The following is an 18,451-nucleotide window of genomic DNA, read 5'->3' on the forward strand; positions in this document are numbered from 1 at the left end:
ACAGCTACAGATTTTAATAATCTGGCAAACAAATTATACTATCTCCAACATAATAGTGTTCTGTGTGGGTCCATGTTTAGGAAGAAACATTTTGTTCTGAGAAGACCTTCCTATTTTTTTCCCCTTTGATATCAGATGCATGATTGCAGAAAGCGCTGTTTGCAATGTTTGTCCTAGTTTAGATTTAAGAACTGGATGCAAACCAAGATAGGCCTCCTCTCTATTACACATTCTTACTGACCTCAAATTTCATATTTGCTGCATTACCAGTAATTGATTTATAGTTTCCCATTCTGAAGCAGGAAACATCTGAAAATTGCAATTGGTATCCTAGATCTGTTTTAAAAGATCTTAAAAACCTTCAACAAGATGTATGCACTTGAAGTTTTAATTAGCCTTTATTTGGAGTAATTTTGGTAACTTCAATTAGAACTTATTTATTATTATTTTTAAAGTCTTCATATCCTACTTTTTCTTCACATTGCTGTGGGTAGTCAATACATCGAGTTTCACCAATATATTTCCTGTGAAATATATTGGCCTGAAAGTGGTGCATAGTGTGTAGTTGTGGTACAGTTGGAGATAATGAGATGATTATGATATCTTAATTTTTAGGGAACAGACCACCAAGAACGCCTTATTTAATGAAGTATTTAGTCTGAACTGATTGTTTTTCTTTGTATGCTACTTGTGATTTTTGGCATTGTTTTATGTTCCCTGGTTTCTGTTGTAGTTTGCAGTGTTCCTTAAAGTTCAGTGTACCTACAATTCTGTAATGAAATCCAGCAATAGAATTGATGAATTTTCTAGCAATATCATGATGTGGTTATACTTTGGCAGATATTTTTCACAGAACTGTTTTATGTGTGACAGACAGGGAGAGAAAGATTACTTCTAATTTGGAGGGAGTTACATTAGCCAGGAGTACATCAGTTTAGGATAGTTGTCAACAATATATTAAAACTTAGATATAAGGTTAAGTAAAAAAAAAAGTAGAGTAATTGTGAGAAGACTGCAAAAACTTCAAGCAGGTGAATTAATTGTTTCATAGCTTAATTCTCTTAATTGTACATTGCAAAATGCAATGCCATTACTACATCTTCAGATCTTTAATGTGTGTTTTCCTAGGATTTGCAATATAATTTGCAGCATAGACATACTGGCAGTAGTAAAAATGTTCAGGGAGCAACTTAAAATGGAAGGGACAATGACGGAGATATCTGTTCAGGGTTACAGCTCATCTATATTTGTGGTAGCTGATATTTTGCAACTTGAGAGTGCCAAATTTATAGAAAATATATTTACCTAAACCAAACTAGTCTTGCCAAGACAAATGTCTCTGAAATCAACTAGCAAGCACGGGTTAAGTAAACACAAATGTTTTCAAGAACACTTGAAGTTTCAGAATAAATGGTTTGAATCAATATTCTGCTGAAGCTTGCAGAAGGCTTGAAGCTTTGTAAGAATATATATTGATGCACATCTCCTAAAAGAATGCATGATCTCGCTGCTTTAACATAACAAGGGTTTACATGCAACATAACTGAAATACAGGGGGTGGACAAAAAATGGAAACACTTGACTTTTTGGCATCATAATGTTTGAACATGTTCAAATCAATCAAAACTTGACATATTTTAATGTTTGGGTTTTTTTTAAATTCTGTTATTTGATATGTTTTTTTAAACTACCCATTTTTTTGCAGAAATTTAAGGAAATTGGTCATAATCTTTTAGAAATGGCAGACCTATCAGACTTTCAAAGAGGCCAAATTGTTGGTGCTCAAATGGCAGAGCTAGTGTAACAGAAAGTGTCCGAATATTAGGCGTTTCAAGAGGTAATGTCTCAAAAGTAATGACTGCTTTTGAAAGAGAAGGGAAAACGTCCTCAGCCAAGCACAGGTCTGTCGAAAGTCAAAGTTGTCTGAGAAAGACCATTGGAGTCTAAAGCTAATTATTAGAGCGGATCGCAAGACCACAGCTCCTAAAATCACTGCAGAGCTCAATAGACATATACAGAACCCAGTTTCCACAACAACTGTTTGACGGGAGTTTCACAAATCTGGATTCCAAATCTGGATTTTCAAGGTGTTTCCATCTTTTTGTCCACCCCCTGTATATACCTGTCAGATATTAGCCTGCATTGGGTTGGTTTACTGTTCCGGAATGTACCTTTGCTAGAAGTCTTGAATCTTTTGAAGGTAAATTTTTTGCTTACACTTTCTAAACTTTTTCAGTTTCTTCTCTCTAGTATGTTTTCCACCTCTCGTTCCCTTCTACCCTTTTCCTATAGAAGCTGTACTGCTTCTTCCATGCCTCATCTTGGATTCTTCCTTTCCTTCATTAACTTGTATTTCAGCAAATTGCAAACTCCGTTTTGTCTTATTGCATGCTGATGCAACTTATTTGGCAATTTAAGAATAAATCCTTTTTTAATGATTGGACACAATTAAATATTATGCGTAGCAAAATTGGTTCACTTGGTCTTTTAGTGCCCTCTGTTGGCTAATATGGATGATGACCTTTGTGGCTCCAAAAAGCTATTATACTGTCATCTGAGAAAGTTGAGGAAGAATGAACCTTTGGTAATATCCTTTCCGTCATTGTAGTGAGTGTAGTGGTTGGCTCTGAAGGACAGTGGAAGAGCAATTAGTAACGATCAGATAAACAAGGGAATTATTTACAAAGAATGCCTCAGAATGCACCCATACAAACACACAGACAAACAATTCACATGGAGACAGAAGCAGGAAGAAGAAAAGCATGTTCGCACTTGCAATGTTCTATTATTGTAACTTTTCTCACAGAAGTAACTTTAGATGTGCAATGTATTTTCCTTTGTTTGGTCTACCTTACAGAGCTGACAGTAATATAAAAAGTATTTGCCAGTTGGTAATGTACCCTTACCTGCTCAGTAATATTTTGTTGTTTTCAGGGGTGGGCTGCTGTCTGGACAGAGGGGAACGCAGTGGGGTAGCGAAAATGGAGCTCTACCCCAGAGCACCCAATTTGCACTGAAAGATGATGAAATAAAATGCAGGGCGTCTTTCATAAGCTATGCCCACAATGTGGTAGTAAAAACTTTGGTAGTCCTTCGCCGGTTGTTTTATCTAGAGAGATTTGGTACTGGTAAAGTTAGATCTAGGCCCGAAGGCACAAAGGAGCAAAGTAATATTCACGTTTTGGGTTTTTGGGGTTTTTAAACAACCCTACAATTTCTTGTTCATTGAAATGCTAGAAAGCTAGGAAATCAGAAGCTAACAGTATTTACTGGGATTTGAAAGCAAAGTAGAAATAGCATTTGTATACAGTGATCCCTCGATTTTCGCGATCTCGATTATCGCGAAATGCTATACCACGGTTTTTCAAAAAATATTAATTAAAAAATACTCCACCGTTTTTTTTTGCTGTACCACGGTTTTTCCCACCCGATGACGTCATACGCCATCACCAAGAGTCACTTCTCTGTCTCTTTCTCTTTCTTTCCTGTCATTCTCTGCTTCAATCATTTTCTCATTTCTCTTTTTTTCTCCCCTTTTTTCTATCATTTCTCTCTCTCTTCCTTCCACTCTTCTCTCTCTCTCTTTCTTCCTCTCTCTCACTGTCTTCCTTCCTTTCTCATCTTTCTTTCGTTCTCTCTCTCTCTTTCTCTATCTTGCTTCTTCCTCTCTCACACTCTCTTCCTCCCTCTCTCATCTCTTTCTTTCCTTCTCTCTCTTTCTCTATCTCTCCCCCTCTTGCTCTCGAGCGGCAAACGGCGGCCGGCCGGGCGGGTGAACAGGCGAGCGGCAAACGGTGGCCGGGCGGCCGGGTGAACGGGCGAGCGAGCGGCCGGGCGGGTGAACGGGCGAGCGGCGAGCGGCAAACGGCGGGCGGGTGCTGGGGGGGCGGGGGCAGCCGGCATTCAAAGCAATCTGTCGGCTTCCGCACTCTCGTCGCTCCCCGCCTCCACCATCTGCGCATGCGCGGCCATGGAAAAAAAGGCGCGCATGCGCAGATGGTGTTTTTACTTCCGCACCACTATGCTGCGGAAAATCGATTATCGCGAGAGGTCTTGGAACGTAACCCTCGCGATAATCGAGGGATCACTGTAATCTGTATATTGAGTTTTATTTCTTTTATTCTCAGTAACAAAGTGGGTTTACAAATGATAATTCGTCTAAAATATGAATTACATATAATCACAAATCTATATATTTTATTGTACCAAGTGAAAAATAAGTGGTAATGTACTTATTATGAATATGCCATAGCCATGTCTTTTGAACCACAAAGATGCCTTAATTAGGGCTGCTCAAAATTTGTAATGGGGTGGGGGAATGTGACTGATTATGGAGCAGATGTACTTGATTTGAAGCGAACTTGACTTGGGTTCAAATCAAGTAGACCATCATATTGTAGATAGTTATATATGGCATAGGCCAAAATGATATAAAAGACCATTTATTCCTGTACATAATTTCATCAAGATTATTCTACGTCTACCTCTACTTTGTTGGTGATCGGACCTATGTTACAGGACAGCCTGGAGTTGAGACTGGATTCACATTTTAAAAACTTAGAAAAGGACTTCAAGCATCTCTATTACAGAAGCCTTTTAAGTTAAAGTATACAGTGGTACCTCTACTTAAGAACTTAATTCATTCCGTGACCAAGTTTTTAAGTAGAAAAGTTTGTAAATAGAAGCAATTTTTCCCATAGGAATCAATGTAAAAGCAAATAATGTGTGCAAACCCGATAGGAAAGAAATAAAAGCTCGGAATTTGGGTGGGAGGAGGAGGAGGAAAAAGAGGAGGAGGACAGTCACTGCCGAAGGAAGGAAAAAGGTGAGGGGAATCAAAAATATCCAAAACTTTGAGGCTTAAAAAAAAAGAGGGACTCTGAGGTGGTGAGGAGGAGCACATGCCTCCCATACACTTGTCGCGAGGCTGCCTCCCATACACTGCGCCAGAGAGAGAAACCCAGGGGGAATGGCAGGAAACTGGCCGGGCCATCATGCAGCTCTCAGATTTTCTGGGAAATTTTTCCGGGCTCAGGTTCTTAAGTAGAAAATGGTTCTTAAGAAGAGGCAAAAAAATATTGAACACTCGGTTCTTATCTAGAAAAGTTCTTAAGTGGAGGCGTTGTTAAGTAGAGGTACCACTGTATTTGTAATGCTGTTAGTTTTGAATATTTTTAATTGTTTTTAATTTTAAATGGAAGAGGTATAAATTCTTAAAATAAATGTATAAAAAGATAAGGCCCTTTTTGTAACCTAAACAGTTTATGAAGAAAGGATAAGAATTCCCAAAGTCTTTGGAACTCAAATATGGTTTCTGGTCCTTTTATTTGTTCAATTATTATTTAGTTTTGGGAGTGTCACTTTACTTTCAGCGGAGTTGCCATTCAGCTGTTTTGGGGACAATCGGTTCTTCTCTGCAGCATTAAAGACTGTTTCTGCATTAAATGTCTCCTTAGTAGCTTCTCTTCTTGTACAAGAGCTCCCTCTACTTGAAGATAATTGGTTTTGTCAGAGCTTGCTAGTTGAACATTTAAAATCCTTTGACTATCTTGTACTAATTTATATTAATAATTTTCAGTAGCCTATATAAAATGTTTGCTGGTCAATGACTGAAATAAAATGACTGACATGTAAAAAGAGTATATATATATCATCCCGCTTGTTCATATTTTGGGGATGTTTTTCTATCTCGATGGCTTCCATGATTATCCTTTTGCTGTAGTGTTCTGTTTTGGAAATTAATTTGGTATTGTCAAAATCAATTTCATGTCCTGTAGTTTTGAAGTGTTGGAAAAGGGAGGAGGCTTTTTTCTTTTTTCCTTAATGCATTCTTATGTTCTGCAACACGTGCATCTACTCTCCTGTTAGTTTGTCCAATATATGTGGCTGGGCAGATTTTACACGGTATTTGATAAACTTCCTGGTTTTCTAGCTGGATATTGTCTTTGGGATTTCTTAGGATGTTGGCTATTTTTTATCTGTACCAGAAAAACATCCCCAAAATATGAACAAGCGGGATGATACCTCCCGCCTACCAGACATCTGGAAACCAGCCCTCAAACGTATCCCAGCCATAGAAACTGAAATCAGACTCAGGACACACATTGCAAAACAATCAAGTAGCCTGCAAGCTCCAACTACTCAGGATATCACGCCTAATCAACAACCATTAACTAATCAGCATACTTCAGCTACATCAACAACCCCAGATGTTTCCCCACTGACTCACCAGGAAGTTTCTACACAGCAGGCAATTGCTGAGCCATCAAACCACACCCAGTCACCAGTATTTATAGAAGGAAGGCAGCTCAGGTCTCGCAGTGTTCGCCTTAGAACAAGGACAGAAACACCAGCCTGAAGATGATGAGTGGGACCTCATCGAATGTATATATTGCACACAGGCTAGATACAGAGATGTAAGGAATTTTTTCCATTATCAATATACTAAATTATTGTGGTAACTGACTAGCATTGCAAACAGTAACTATTAGATCTCTCCAACGCATTCAAAGGGGTGCTTTCTGTTGGTGTACATAAAATTTGTCTAATCATCAAGGAAAAGAGTGATGAGTGTCATTATTAAGCTGTTGTGCAAGTCTCTATAGAAAACAGTATAATAAGACACGGGCCAGTGGTTTGACTGTTCCGTCATTACAGCTGCATAACCTTTTGGCATAAGAACATTTCTTAAATCTGCCCTCGAAAATTGCTGACGGTAAAATATTAGCACGTAGTATCATAAAAGCTCTGCACTATTTAGGTACAGTTAATCAAAGCACCTGACTGGCTTGGACATTATTCAATTAGCTTCCTAACTCAGCATATTCCTTATTCTCAGCGTGCAAGCTGGGATTCCAATATCCAGGATCCTTGATTTGAATGCTGCATTTCCTATTCATTTCCAATCATGAATTTCCTGTCTTTGCTTCTGAAAATAAATGGATGGATCTGAACAATCACAAGTAGTCTGATAGCACCATAATAACCTCAGCAAAATAGTAACGTGGTCAGTAAAAATATGGATTAAAGAAATTGCCAGATGGAAATTAAAGATCTCCATAAGAGATCTTCTGTGAGATCTTTGCAGAGGCCACTCCATATATCATATCTGGGCATTTTGTAGGTCGCAGACTATATCTGGCCAGTAGGTGGTTCTAGTCTGGTCTCCGGCATTGGTGGGAGGTAGGCAGAGGTGGAATCTTTGCCTTCCCCCAGCCCCCAGGAGCACTCTGCAGGCCTCCCAAACCCTCTGCACACTCCATTTTTGCAAAAAATAGGCCAGTTGTTTTGCAAAGATGGGACTGAGGGGGCAGGGCTTCAGGAGGCTTCATTCAGTGTATAAGATGCACCGACATTTCCACTGTCTTTTTTGTGTGTGGGGGGAGTGTGTCTTATACTCTGAAAAATACGGTGAGCTGGGGTGGCGCAGCAGGTAGAGTGCTGTACTGCAGGCCACTGAAGCTGACTGTAGATCTGTAAGTAAGCGGTTCAAATCTCATCACCGGCTCAAGGTTGACTCAGCCTTCCATCCTTCCGAGGTGGGTAAAATGAGGACCCGGATTGTGGGGGCAATATACTGGCTCTGTTAAGAAGCGCTATTGCTAACATGTTGTAAGCCGCCCTGAGTTTAAGGAGAAGGGCGGCATAAAAATTGAATAAATAAATAAATATCTTTGAAAGAACAACAAGATATTATCAGGATGCCAAAATGGGATCAAAATAGGGGCCAATTAAGACTCTTTGACATTCATTTACATTTGTTGCCACTTCATATTTACCGGAAGGATGACAAGAGGCACACTAAAATAACAATTTTCTCTAGAGTCTTAATGGTAGATTTAGAAAAATGATCACAAACTGAATTGGGTTTGGAGATCTCATGAAGACAACGAAAGAGGAACAAGCTGCCTAAATCCTGCGTGCTAAAACCAAATTGAACCACAATGGCTAGAATTCAAAGCAACACCCTCTGAAAGGGTGGTGTAGCCAATTTTTCTGATGTTAGTGTTGAAGAAGGATGACTTGTTCACTTTTCCTCCCTCCACTGGACATTAATTGTCACCATGAAAATCAACAGGGAGCACATAAGAAGAAACAGAACATAATATCTTTATATCCATCTAAATTGCCAGGCTAGCATCTATTTTGTTCTTTGCTGTAGAAGGCATCACATTGAATAGTTAAGACTTCAGCGGCTTCATTTTAAATAACTGAAATGGGAATAAAGCTGGTTCTTTTATCATTTTAATAAAAGCTTTTACAATCTCTTGACCTAAAATCTCTTTGTTCTGATGTAAGAGAGCAGTTGTGTGAAATAAGGATGAAGTACAAATTACGGTGTACAGTATTTCAAATGCGTGTTTCTATATTATGTAATCACTACTTTGCTTTCTTTATATTTCAGCTAGAAAGCATTAGAAAATTCTCAGCTTTTATGTGTCGGTGTCAGAATGAAGATATATAAAAATTGGAAGACTGTAGTACTCAATAAGTCTGAACTACTTAGTTATTATGAGTAATCCTCTAAATCCTTAAATCAATGTCATTGAGGGCCGTATCATGGTTATGTTTGACCTCTGGAGGGGATGGGGGGGGAATGACCAGGGTGGGCATGGCCACCTTGACGTCATTCATGTCAGGGTGGCCCGATCACTCTGCATGGCCACCTTGGGCTTCAAGCTCCATTTTCAGTTGTGACGGCCTCTTTCAACTCTCGGCCAGCAAAAATGGAGCTTGGGAAGGCTGCACATGGCCCTCCTGAGCTCCATTTTTGCTGGCAGAGGCACCATGGACCGGAGCTTCACTGTTTCCAGGGCAGCTCTGTGGGCCAGATCTAAGCACCACATGGGCTGAATTCAGCTCCCAGGCCTTGAGTTTGCCACCCTTGCTCTGAATACTTGAACTGTTATACTATAGCTTGATCATCATGATCAAGGGTTCCCAAACATGGCAACTTTAAGACTTGTGGACTTCAAATCCCAGAATTCTCCAGTTAGCCTATGCTGGCCGGAGAATTCTGGGAGTTGAAGTCCACAAGTCTTAAAGTTGCCAAATTTGAGGACCTCTGATCATGATGATATTCTACTACTACTTTATTAGGCTGCTGTATGATAATCAGTTCAGTTTGGTGTGACCACATTTACCAATTCAAGCACATTTTTGGTGTCTTATACCAGTCTTTTTCTTCTTCTTAAACATCCTTTATAAATTTGGCTTGGTACACTTTTTATGTTTTTATAACTTTATAGCACAATCAAGACACTTTCGTGGCAGAATATTTTGCAGGTGAGTGACTAGCTGGGCACTTGAAATGACATTTCTACAAAAGCATTTTTCATCTTCTTGCTTGTTTTTCAGGATCCCTTAGATCCAACAAAGACTGCATTTGTGATCAGTTCCCTTGTGCCCTGTGGAGTGGCTGAACGTGGTGGTGCGCTCTTCCCTGGTGACCGCTTAGTCTCTGTAAATGGTGTGTGTTTGCATAATATTAGTCTAGAAGAAGCTGTACAAGTTCTAAAATCTGTTCCGCCTGGTGAAGTTCATCTGGGAATCTGCAAACCTTTGGGGGTAAGTGACATTAAATTTTTGTTTTATTACATGCATTTTCCAGTTCAGTAATGGTTAACACGTGAGTGAAAGTCACCAGGATTTTAATGGAAGCAAATAATATTTGCCATAAATTCTTTGAGTGATTTATCCTCTTTCTGAGTTTTGCCATGATTGGAGGTCCAGATGTTGTATGCTACAGAAACAGGAACATTTTGTCTTGGAGAAATGTCAGTCTCCTTTTAAATATATTTTTAAGTTCAGATTTATAGCCCAGTGTTTTGCCTTAATGGATTCTTGAAATAGTTTTGTATTACTTAAAACAAAGATATACATTTACAGTTGGATTAAAATTGAAATTCATAAAGCAAACCCAGTAGCAGCCATTTAACACAATATTGGAGATTAGACTAGACACAATTAACATTGCTGAATGATTAAAGAAAAAAGGGAATGCAACTGTTGAGGGGTTTCTGTTTCCAGTAATCTATACTACCCTGTTTCCCCGATAGTAAGACACCCCCGATTGTAAGACGTATTGGAGGTTTCAGGGGGGGTCGGCTAATATAAGCCGTACCCCGAAAGTAAGACATATGTCTTACTTTCGGGGAAACATGGGGGTATTGCCGGGGGGGGAGCCCGATGACGTCGCTTCCAAGCTCCCCGCGCGCCCCTCGCCTTCGCCTCGCCGCGGCGCCACTGCCTCTTCTCCGGCTTGGCAAAGCGAAGGACGGCGCTGGTCCGAAGCGAGCCGAGCGGGCGGCGGCTTGCAGCGAAGGTGCTCGTCCCAGCAACCGAGTCCTGCTGAGGCTTGGCTGCAAGCGGCCAGCAAGGCCGACCGGCTCCGAGGCGAGCGGCCGGAGCTGCGCCCTCCTTCGCCCGCCTCCTTTCCGGCAGGCAGGTGGGGCTGCCCAACTGCGCAGAGTGGCTCCTCCCCTCCAGACACACGCTTCCCCGACACGCGTCTGCGGCTCCACGCGTGCACGCCGCTTGGAGCCCTGAGGTTGAACTTGGAAAAGGGCTCACGAGGCTCCTGTCCCGCGGCTGCCCTTCTGGACTCTGGGGAGATGCCTTCGGGAACGCGACCCTTTCAATTTTTTTCCAATGTAAGACATACCCCGAAAGTAAGACGTAGTGGGGCTTTTGGGGGTAAAAAGAAAGTAAGACACTGTCTTACTTTTGGGGAAACATGGTAATGTGGAGACAGTGATTGCTAAGTGGCTAACAACTAGGGTTTGAGACTTGAGAGCTGTGCAGTGGGATGAACCCCCATCAATTGCCACAGCTCCTGCCCACAAAGCAGTTTGAAGAGTATGAAAATGCGAGTAGATAAATAGGTAGCACCAGAGGTGGGTTCCTACCGGTGCAGTCCAGTGCACCACTCCGGTAGTGGCCTGCCAATGATGCAATTTTGGTGTGTCAGCTCCAGTGCTGGTCTGTGTGTGCTGCCACCTTTTTTGGGGTAATTTTTCATGATTTCCCGGTTCTCTGAGCATGTATGGAAGTAAAATTGTTCTTCTGCGCATGCACAGAAACCAAATTATGGAAGGGATGGGTGCGAAACATAGCAGTGCACATTGGTAGGAAAAGGTAAGAGGAACCCACCCCTGAGTAGACTTGCAGAATGAACATCAGCTACCATATTTTATTTTTATTTTTTATTTTGTCCAATACACAATGAGGGTTTTAGTGGGTATATATCTATATACACATAGTAAAATATATGATAAAGGTTATAGAGGAGATACTCATAGTAAAATATATCTAAGAAATAATAGAAAAGAAGATATAGTAATAGAACATATCAATGAAAGAATAGAAGAAGAGATATAGGAATAGAAGAAAGGTATAGGAGATCTAGGAGAGCAATAGGACAGGGGACGGAAGGCACTTTAGTACACTTGTACTACTTGTACTCTTTAATTTCACAACATATAGACCAGTGATGGTGAATATTTTGGGCACCAAATGCCCAAACTGAAATGTTTATGTGCACACGCCAGAGCACCATAAACTCGAAGACCAGCTCGCTAGTGCCAGTTGGTCTCTGGCTATTTTGGGGTCATTTTCAGGCTGTTTTCCAGGCATTTTTGGCAGAATGCATGCTAGAAACAAGAAGAGCAGCTGGTGACAGCGCATGTGTCCACAGAGAGAGCTCTGCGTGCTACCTCTGGCACACGTGTCATAGGTTCGCAATCACAGATATAGACAGACCTAACCATAATTTCAACTCAGAAACAATAACTATTCTGGTCCAAAAACGCTAGAGAATTCTTAGCAGCCTAGCACTGTGACTAATTGGCCATCAATAGACACAAAGGTAAACAACATCTATTTTGGTTTCTTCCCTAAACCCCAAAAACTTTAACCTTACACTATCTACAGTTGACCTCTCCCTGTCTCTAAGAGATCTGTACGGGGCGTGCAAAAGCGCACCACCGTGCTTACTATCCTTGTCCTACTGTCCTATTGTCCTCTTTTATCGTTACTTTTTACTTATGTTTGACTTGTACAAACTACTACGATCCTATACATGTTTGACAAACATAGATAGATAGATAGATAGATAGATAGATAGATAGATAGATAGATAGATAGATAGATGATAGATAGATAGATAGATAGATAGATAGATACACCTTCCTACCATCTATAAAACCCAGATGAGTTAGATTAACACCAAGATTAATTTCAGACCAACAATCAAGAAGTAAACAATGCTCCAATCAAAGAACTGCCAAACAGGTAACACTAAACCTCCTAACTAAAGAATCAGCAAAACCGGGCTTCCATCAATGCTGACAGAGCAAACCATTAGCATATAAAATGAAAGCTCACACACTGGTTACTAGGACTGATGATGTTACCTAGTAACATGCCTAATAATATCTAGGTAACATATCTACAGATGAAACATCTGTAAGAAAACAGACAAGCTCAGAGAGCACCAAGGACCAAACCTGAGCTACAAATATTCTCCTTTATCGGATTGTACTTTATTTATTTATTAAATTTATCTGCCGATAATTTATTTGCAATGTTTGCAAGGCATATATTGCCACAATTTATCATAATCTTAAATGAGTAGGATTATGCATCATTTGATACATAATTGCAAATTGAAAATATTATGCAACTTTTAAAGTATACGGCTGTTTAGGCTATGTTGTTCTTCCATTGGTCCTTAATGGTTTCTATTTAATTATCACAACTTAGCTGTGGAGTTCTTATAGCTTCAGATATTCTTAGGTAATTCACTAGTCCCAAAACTTTAAAACATTTAATTAAAAAGTTAAAACTCTACTAAAATATGCTGCTTAAGCCGGTGGAATGTGTAGATAATGTTAAAAAGTTAAAACTCTACTAAAATATGCTGCTTAAGCCGGTGGAATGTGTAGATAATGATGAGCTAAGAAACTGCCCTGCTGTTTTTGATAACTTTATTAACATAGGAATTTGAGGACAAATTCAAATTAGCGTACTATAAGGATTTGGGTATAATTTTATACTGCCCATACGTTTGGCTTCTTGAATCTAGCAGTTCTTTTCACATTTCTCTGTATTTCCTGTATTATATATTTCTTTTTAGGATTGACTACAGGTAGTCCTCGACTTACAATCACAATTAAGCCCAAAATTTCTGTTGTTAAGTGAGTTTTGCCCCTTTTTATGACCTTTCTTGTCTCAATTGTTAAGGGAATCACTGCAGTTGGTAAGTTAATAACCCAGTTGTTAAGTAAAATCTGACTTCTCCATTGACTTTGCTTGTCAGAAGGTCGCAAAAGGTGATCACATGACCTTGGGCCAGTAACAGCCATAAATATGAACCAGTTGCCAAGCGTCTGAGCTTTGATCATGTGATCATGATCATGGCCATAAGTTGGTTTTGTCTGGGCCATTGTAACTTTGAATGGTTACTAAATCAGGGATCTCCAACCTTGGCAACTTTAAGACTTGTGGACTTCAACTCCCAGAGTTGAAGTCCAGAAGTCTTAAAGTTGCCAAGGTTGAAGAACCCCCCACTAAATGAACTGTTGTTAAGTTGAGGACTACCTGTATTAACTTTCGATTTTATTTTCTTTACTTACTTTGGAGTAGCCTCAAGCGCAGGAATTCTGGGAGTTGAAGCCCACAAGTTGTAAATGGGTCATAGTTGCCCATCCCTGCTCTACAAGCTACTTTGTACACAAGCGCCTTTCTTGCTTTGCCTTCGCTTTTTAAAAAGTTGGAATTTGATATTTTCCTGAACAGTGACTTTCTTTTTTAAGGGAGAAAATAAACACAATGGGACTTCTTCTGTGGAACCCGAGAGACCTAACGGAAGTTCCGTATCTCAGGAATCAATCAATAATATTGAGTCTTCAATCCTCCTTGCAGCTCCAAAGGTTTTGTTGATTTATATTTCTGTTACAATAACATTTGTCCTATGTAAATGGCCATAAGGCCAGTGAAGGGCTGCAAATTTTTTTACTGTGGCTTGCCGGCCATGTGACCAGGTGGGAGTGGCTTGACAATCATGTGACTGGAGGGGTGACTTAAAGGTCATGTGACTGGCTTAAAGGTGGCCATCTTGATGTCACTCACATCAAGGGTTTGGGTTAGGGTGCCTGGCCTCTCCTCGCCTTAAAGAGATACAATTTCCCTATCTATTTACTATTACTGAACATCCAAAATATACTATTTAATTCTATGTATATATGCCATATGCGTACATACATATTACACACAGGCACACAAAAATATACATTATCTACTATATAAACTGTATGTGTATACACACACACACATACACACACACACACACAGCTCTTCTAAAATTATACACATTCAACCTCATTTACTGCAATAGGAAAAACATACCCAGAGCCCAGAAGGGAAAAACAAAATTTTTCTACCGGTTCTGCGTACCTGACCATACCTGTAGGAGCCCATCGCTGCATAAGGGAATGCAGTGGCTAAGATGCTGAGCTTGTTGAGCAGATAGGTTGACAGTTCAGCGGTTCGAATCCCTAGCACCACATAACAGAGTGAGCTCCTGTTACTTGCCTCAGCTTCTGCTTACCTAGCAGTTTGAAAGCATGTAAAAGTGTAAGTAGAAAGTAGACAACACTGGCTCTTTGGCTTAGAAACTGAGATGAGCATTGCCCCCTATAATCTGGAACAACTAGCACGTATGTTTGAGAGAAACCTTTACCTTTAAAGGGCTTTTTCAGAATGAAAATTGAATTGAGATATATTAAATATTTGTTTGTAATTCAAAGTTATGGTCTTTCCTAAGATGTGCAAATCTAGTTGGGAAGAATGTTTCTACAGGTAGACTTCCATTCTGTTTGTTCATATTGGCAAAAGTTGGCAACTTGAAAGTTCATTAGTGGACTAGTGCCAGTATGTTTGTTTAAATATAAGATAATTTAAGTAAGCAACTTCATTTTTTTTAAATGTGAAATTATGTTTATAAAGTAATGGTTTTTAAAACAAATGGTTTTTAAAATATTTTGTCAGATCTGTCTGTCTATCAGCCTGCCTGCCTACCTATCTGCCTACCTTCCTTGTCTGTCTTTCCATCCATCCGTACGTCCATCCATATCTATCTATCTATCTATCTATCTATCTATCTATCTATCTATCTATCTATCTATCTATCTATCATCTATCTATCTATCTATCTATCTATCTATCTATCTATCTATCTATCTATCTATCATCTGCTACTAATTGGTTCTAGTTTGATGTTTTTTGTAGAACTTCAGAAATGAATCTGAAGAAGAACCTGTTGATGAGCCCATCTTGGAAGAGCTTGTTGATGAGCCAAACTTGGATTTGGGCAGACAGTTTCAACTTATGCAGAATGAAACAGATGTTGATCAAGAATCCTGGGAAATGCATGAGATTTTTAAGCCCATGGAAGAACAGCTTGGTGAAGAACGAGAGATGTTGGTGGATGAAGTGGATGATATGGATCAAGATTACGAAAGAGCTCCACCAGTAAATATGAGGGAAATACCTTCATCTCCTGTGGTGGAGTTTGAAACTGAAGGACATTGGGTTGAAGAATTAGACTGTGCTAAAATGTTAGAACTGAATCCTGCAAACAATCTTAATACTGAAGAGGTATTTATTGATATATATGTATGAAAAGTAAAGAATAAATGATTGGTATTGGGATGTCATATATTCAGTGCAATTACAGTGGTACCTCGGTTCTCGAACGCTTTGGTTTTCATACATTTCGGATACTGAACAAAATTTTCTGCAAAAATTTGCTTTGGTATCTGAACAGAAAATTTTGTTTACTATCTGAAATGTAAGATCTGAGGGGACGGGGTGAAAGAGAATGGGAGTCGGAATCCCGACACGCCCCTCCTGGCTGCCCTCTTAACAGCCTCCCAGTCTCTACCTTGTAACTGCTCCAAGCTGCAGGAAGGGTGGGGCTGGCTGGAATACCGGCAGCTTTGGGGGGCTCCTTTCCACAGCGGTTCAGTTTGTTACCTCCAGGCAGCTGCACCAACTTTTTCTTTCCTGGCGGCGGAGGCTCCGCCGGCTTCCTTTCATCACGTGACGTTCCTGACGCTGCTGCTGCTCCTCGAAGGGAAGCCGCCAGAGCCGCATTAAAAAAAGAATGCTTATTGGTTTATTTTGCTCATAAAATCCTGCCCCACCCCCTTTTTTCAATGTACAATTTTACTAAATTTGGTATGGAATTACTAGTTTGAACATTTCTAAACATAATGATATGAAAATTGAACTTTAAAAAATTGTGCTTGTTTATTTTGCTCATAAAAGGGCCATCCCCCCCATTTTTTCAAGCATGTCACTTTATAAATTTTTCTAGGCCCCTAATTCCAAATATTTTCAATATCTTCGGGATTGAATTATCAGTTTGGACATTTATGAACATAAGGAAAAGAAAATTGAACTGAAAACATTGATGCTTATTTGTTTATTTTGCACATAAAAGTCCCAGCCCCTCCCCCCGCTGTGTTCAATTATTTCAATTTATATAAAAATTATGCTGTTAAATTCAAAATTACATACTTGTTTTTAGTAAAATAGATTTCTTTAATAAAATTAGTTGTCTGCCTATCATGTGCTTGCTTTTCAAAAGTATATTCCCAATATTTCTAGCCAAATCTATATAAAAAGTGAAATTAATGGCACACAGCAAGGCCGAGAGGGGTGGCCCATTTGTGACCAAAATAAATAAATAAGCATCATTTTTTTCAGTTCATTTCTATTTTTCTTATGATCAGGAACGTTCAATTTAGTATATTAAAACTTTGGGGGGGGAATTCCTTAGAGATTTGTAGCCTAAAAAAATATAAATTGACACGAAATGCTCAAAAATGGGGAGGGGGGATTTTTGATCAAAATAAAAATATAAGCATCAATTCTCATATCATTATGTTCAGAAATGTTCAAACTAGTTTCCCAGTGAAAAAAGTTTTCAATAAGACCAAATTTAAGTACCTAAAAAAATATTTTTGGTCTGGGTCGTTTACAATCAGAAACAGACTCAACGTGAGGGTTTTTTGCCCAGAAAAAGTTACACCCCCTCACCCCCCCCCCCCAATTTTTTTTTATGATGATAAGCAATGTTAAATTGAGTAAATGAATACCTAAGATATTAAAAAATATTTTGGATTTGGAGCCTAAAATTTTTTTAAAGTGAAAATTCTTGCAAGCAGACGGGGGGGGGGGGCTTATTTCTGATTTTAAAAGCCCAATAAGCATCATTTTTTTCAGTTCACTTATATTTTTCTTATGAACAGGAATGTTCAATAGTAATCCCACACCAAATTTATTAAAATTGTACACGTTTTGCAGCCTAAACTATCTATAAATTGAAAAACAATACACAAAAAAAGGGGCGAGTGGACTTTTATGAACAAAATAAACCAATAAGCATTATTTTTTCATTTCAATTTTCATTTCATTGTGTGCAGAAATGTTCAACCTAGTTTCCAAGGGAAAGAAGTTTTCAAATTGACCAAATATAAGCACTTAAAATAAAGAATTTTCGGTGCGAGTCACACAGACTCATAAACAGTACAAGTGTGACTTTTCTTGCCCAGCAAAAACTAAGCCCCCCCCCCCCGCCCAAAAAAAACCCATTCTCATAGAACCCTTGAAATGATGAAAAGTCATGAAATTTCAAGTTTCAGAAATGCAGGGGAAATTTTTTACAGGGTCTCAAACTTCGATTTCGTGTTGCACAGATTTGAACAGAACAGCAGAGTTAATTACAGTGCTTTAAAATTCAGTATCTAAACCTGATTCCCAACATGGAGCCCATGCCCCACAGGGGGGCAATTCAATTTTTAAAGGGGGCAATTGGAACCTTGTTTGAACCAAGTTATTGGCCTTTTAGGTTTGCTCCACATGAGTAGGAGTTCCTTTTTGAATAATAAGAATTATATGTCATGGGGGTGGGGCATCGGGATTTTAGAGATGCTTAGGTGGGCATGTCCAAAAAAAGGTTGGGAACCACTGATCTAAATAGTCTGAAGATCATTAAGGATATTCAGGTGCTTTCTCTAGATACCATTAGCATAATACTTAAAAAATTCACAACAGATTTTAGAAAGCAAGATTTAATTAATAATATGCTAGTGTTTAAAACCTAGTTTCTGTTAAACTATCTTTGTTTCGGGTGGCATACAGCTAAGCTAATTAGCTTTCAATTCTGAATTGCCTTTATGTTTCTACTGAAGAATGAAGAAAAGAGTACTAATAATTCACTATTCCATGGTGTTTCAGTGGAGTACAGCCAAGAAAATCCTATGTTGTATGGTAAGTGAGATGAGCAAGTATTCAAAATAAATAAATATATTTCTGAACCAAAAATTGTATATGAAACATCAAAGACTTAGCAGGAGTTTAGTAGTTAAAAAGGGCTAAATGTGAA

The 18,451-nt window shown here is 39.2% G+C and overlaps 1 protein-coding gene across 8 annotated transcripts in view; it reads left to right on the forward strand.

Annotated features, from left to right (window-relative positions):
• PATJ (PATJ crumbs cell polarity complex component) overlaps positions 1–18,451 on the forward strand; it is a 206,103-nt gene that overhangs the window by 63,707 nt on the left and 123,945 nt on the right. For all 8 annotated transcript variants that reach the window (XM_070746039.1, XM_070746046.1, XM_070746045.1 and 5 more), the window contains exons 18-21: positions 9,358–9,567; positions 13,815–13,931; positions 15,289–15,657; positions 18,258–18,336. In XM_070746039.1, the coding sequence (XP_070602140.1) occupies positions 9,358–9,567; positions 13,815–13,931; positions 15,289–15,657; positions 18,258–18,336 (775 nt within the window). The remainder of the gene's footprint in view (positions 1–9,357; positions 9,568–13,814; positions 13,932–15,288; positions 15,658–18,257; positions 18,337–18,451) is intronic.

This window comes from Erythrolamprus reginae, chromosome 3 (genome assembly GCF_031021105.1).
Source record: "Erythrolamprus reginae isolate rEryReg1 chromosome 3, rEryReg1.hap1, whole genome shotgun sequence".
Classification (NCBI taxonomy): domain Eukaryota; kingdom Metazoa; phylum Chordata; class Lepidosauria; order Squamata; family Dipsadidae; genus Erythrolamprus; species Erythrolamprus reginae.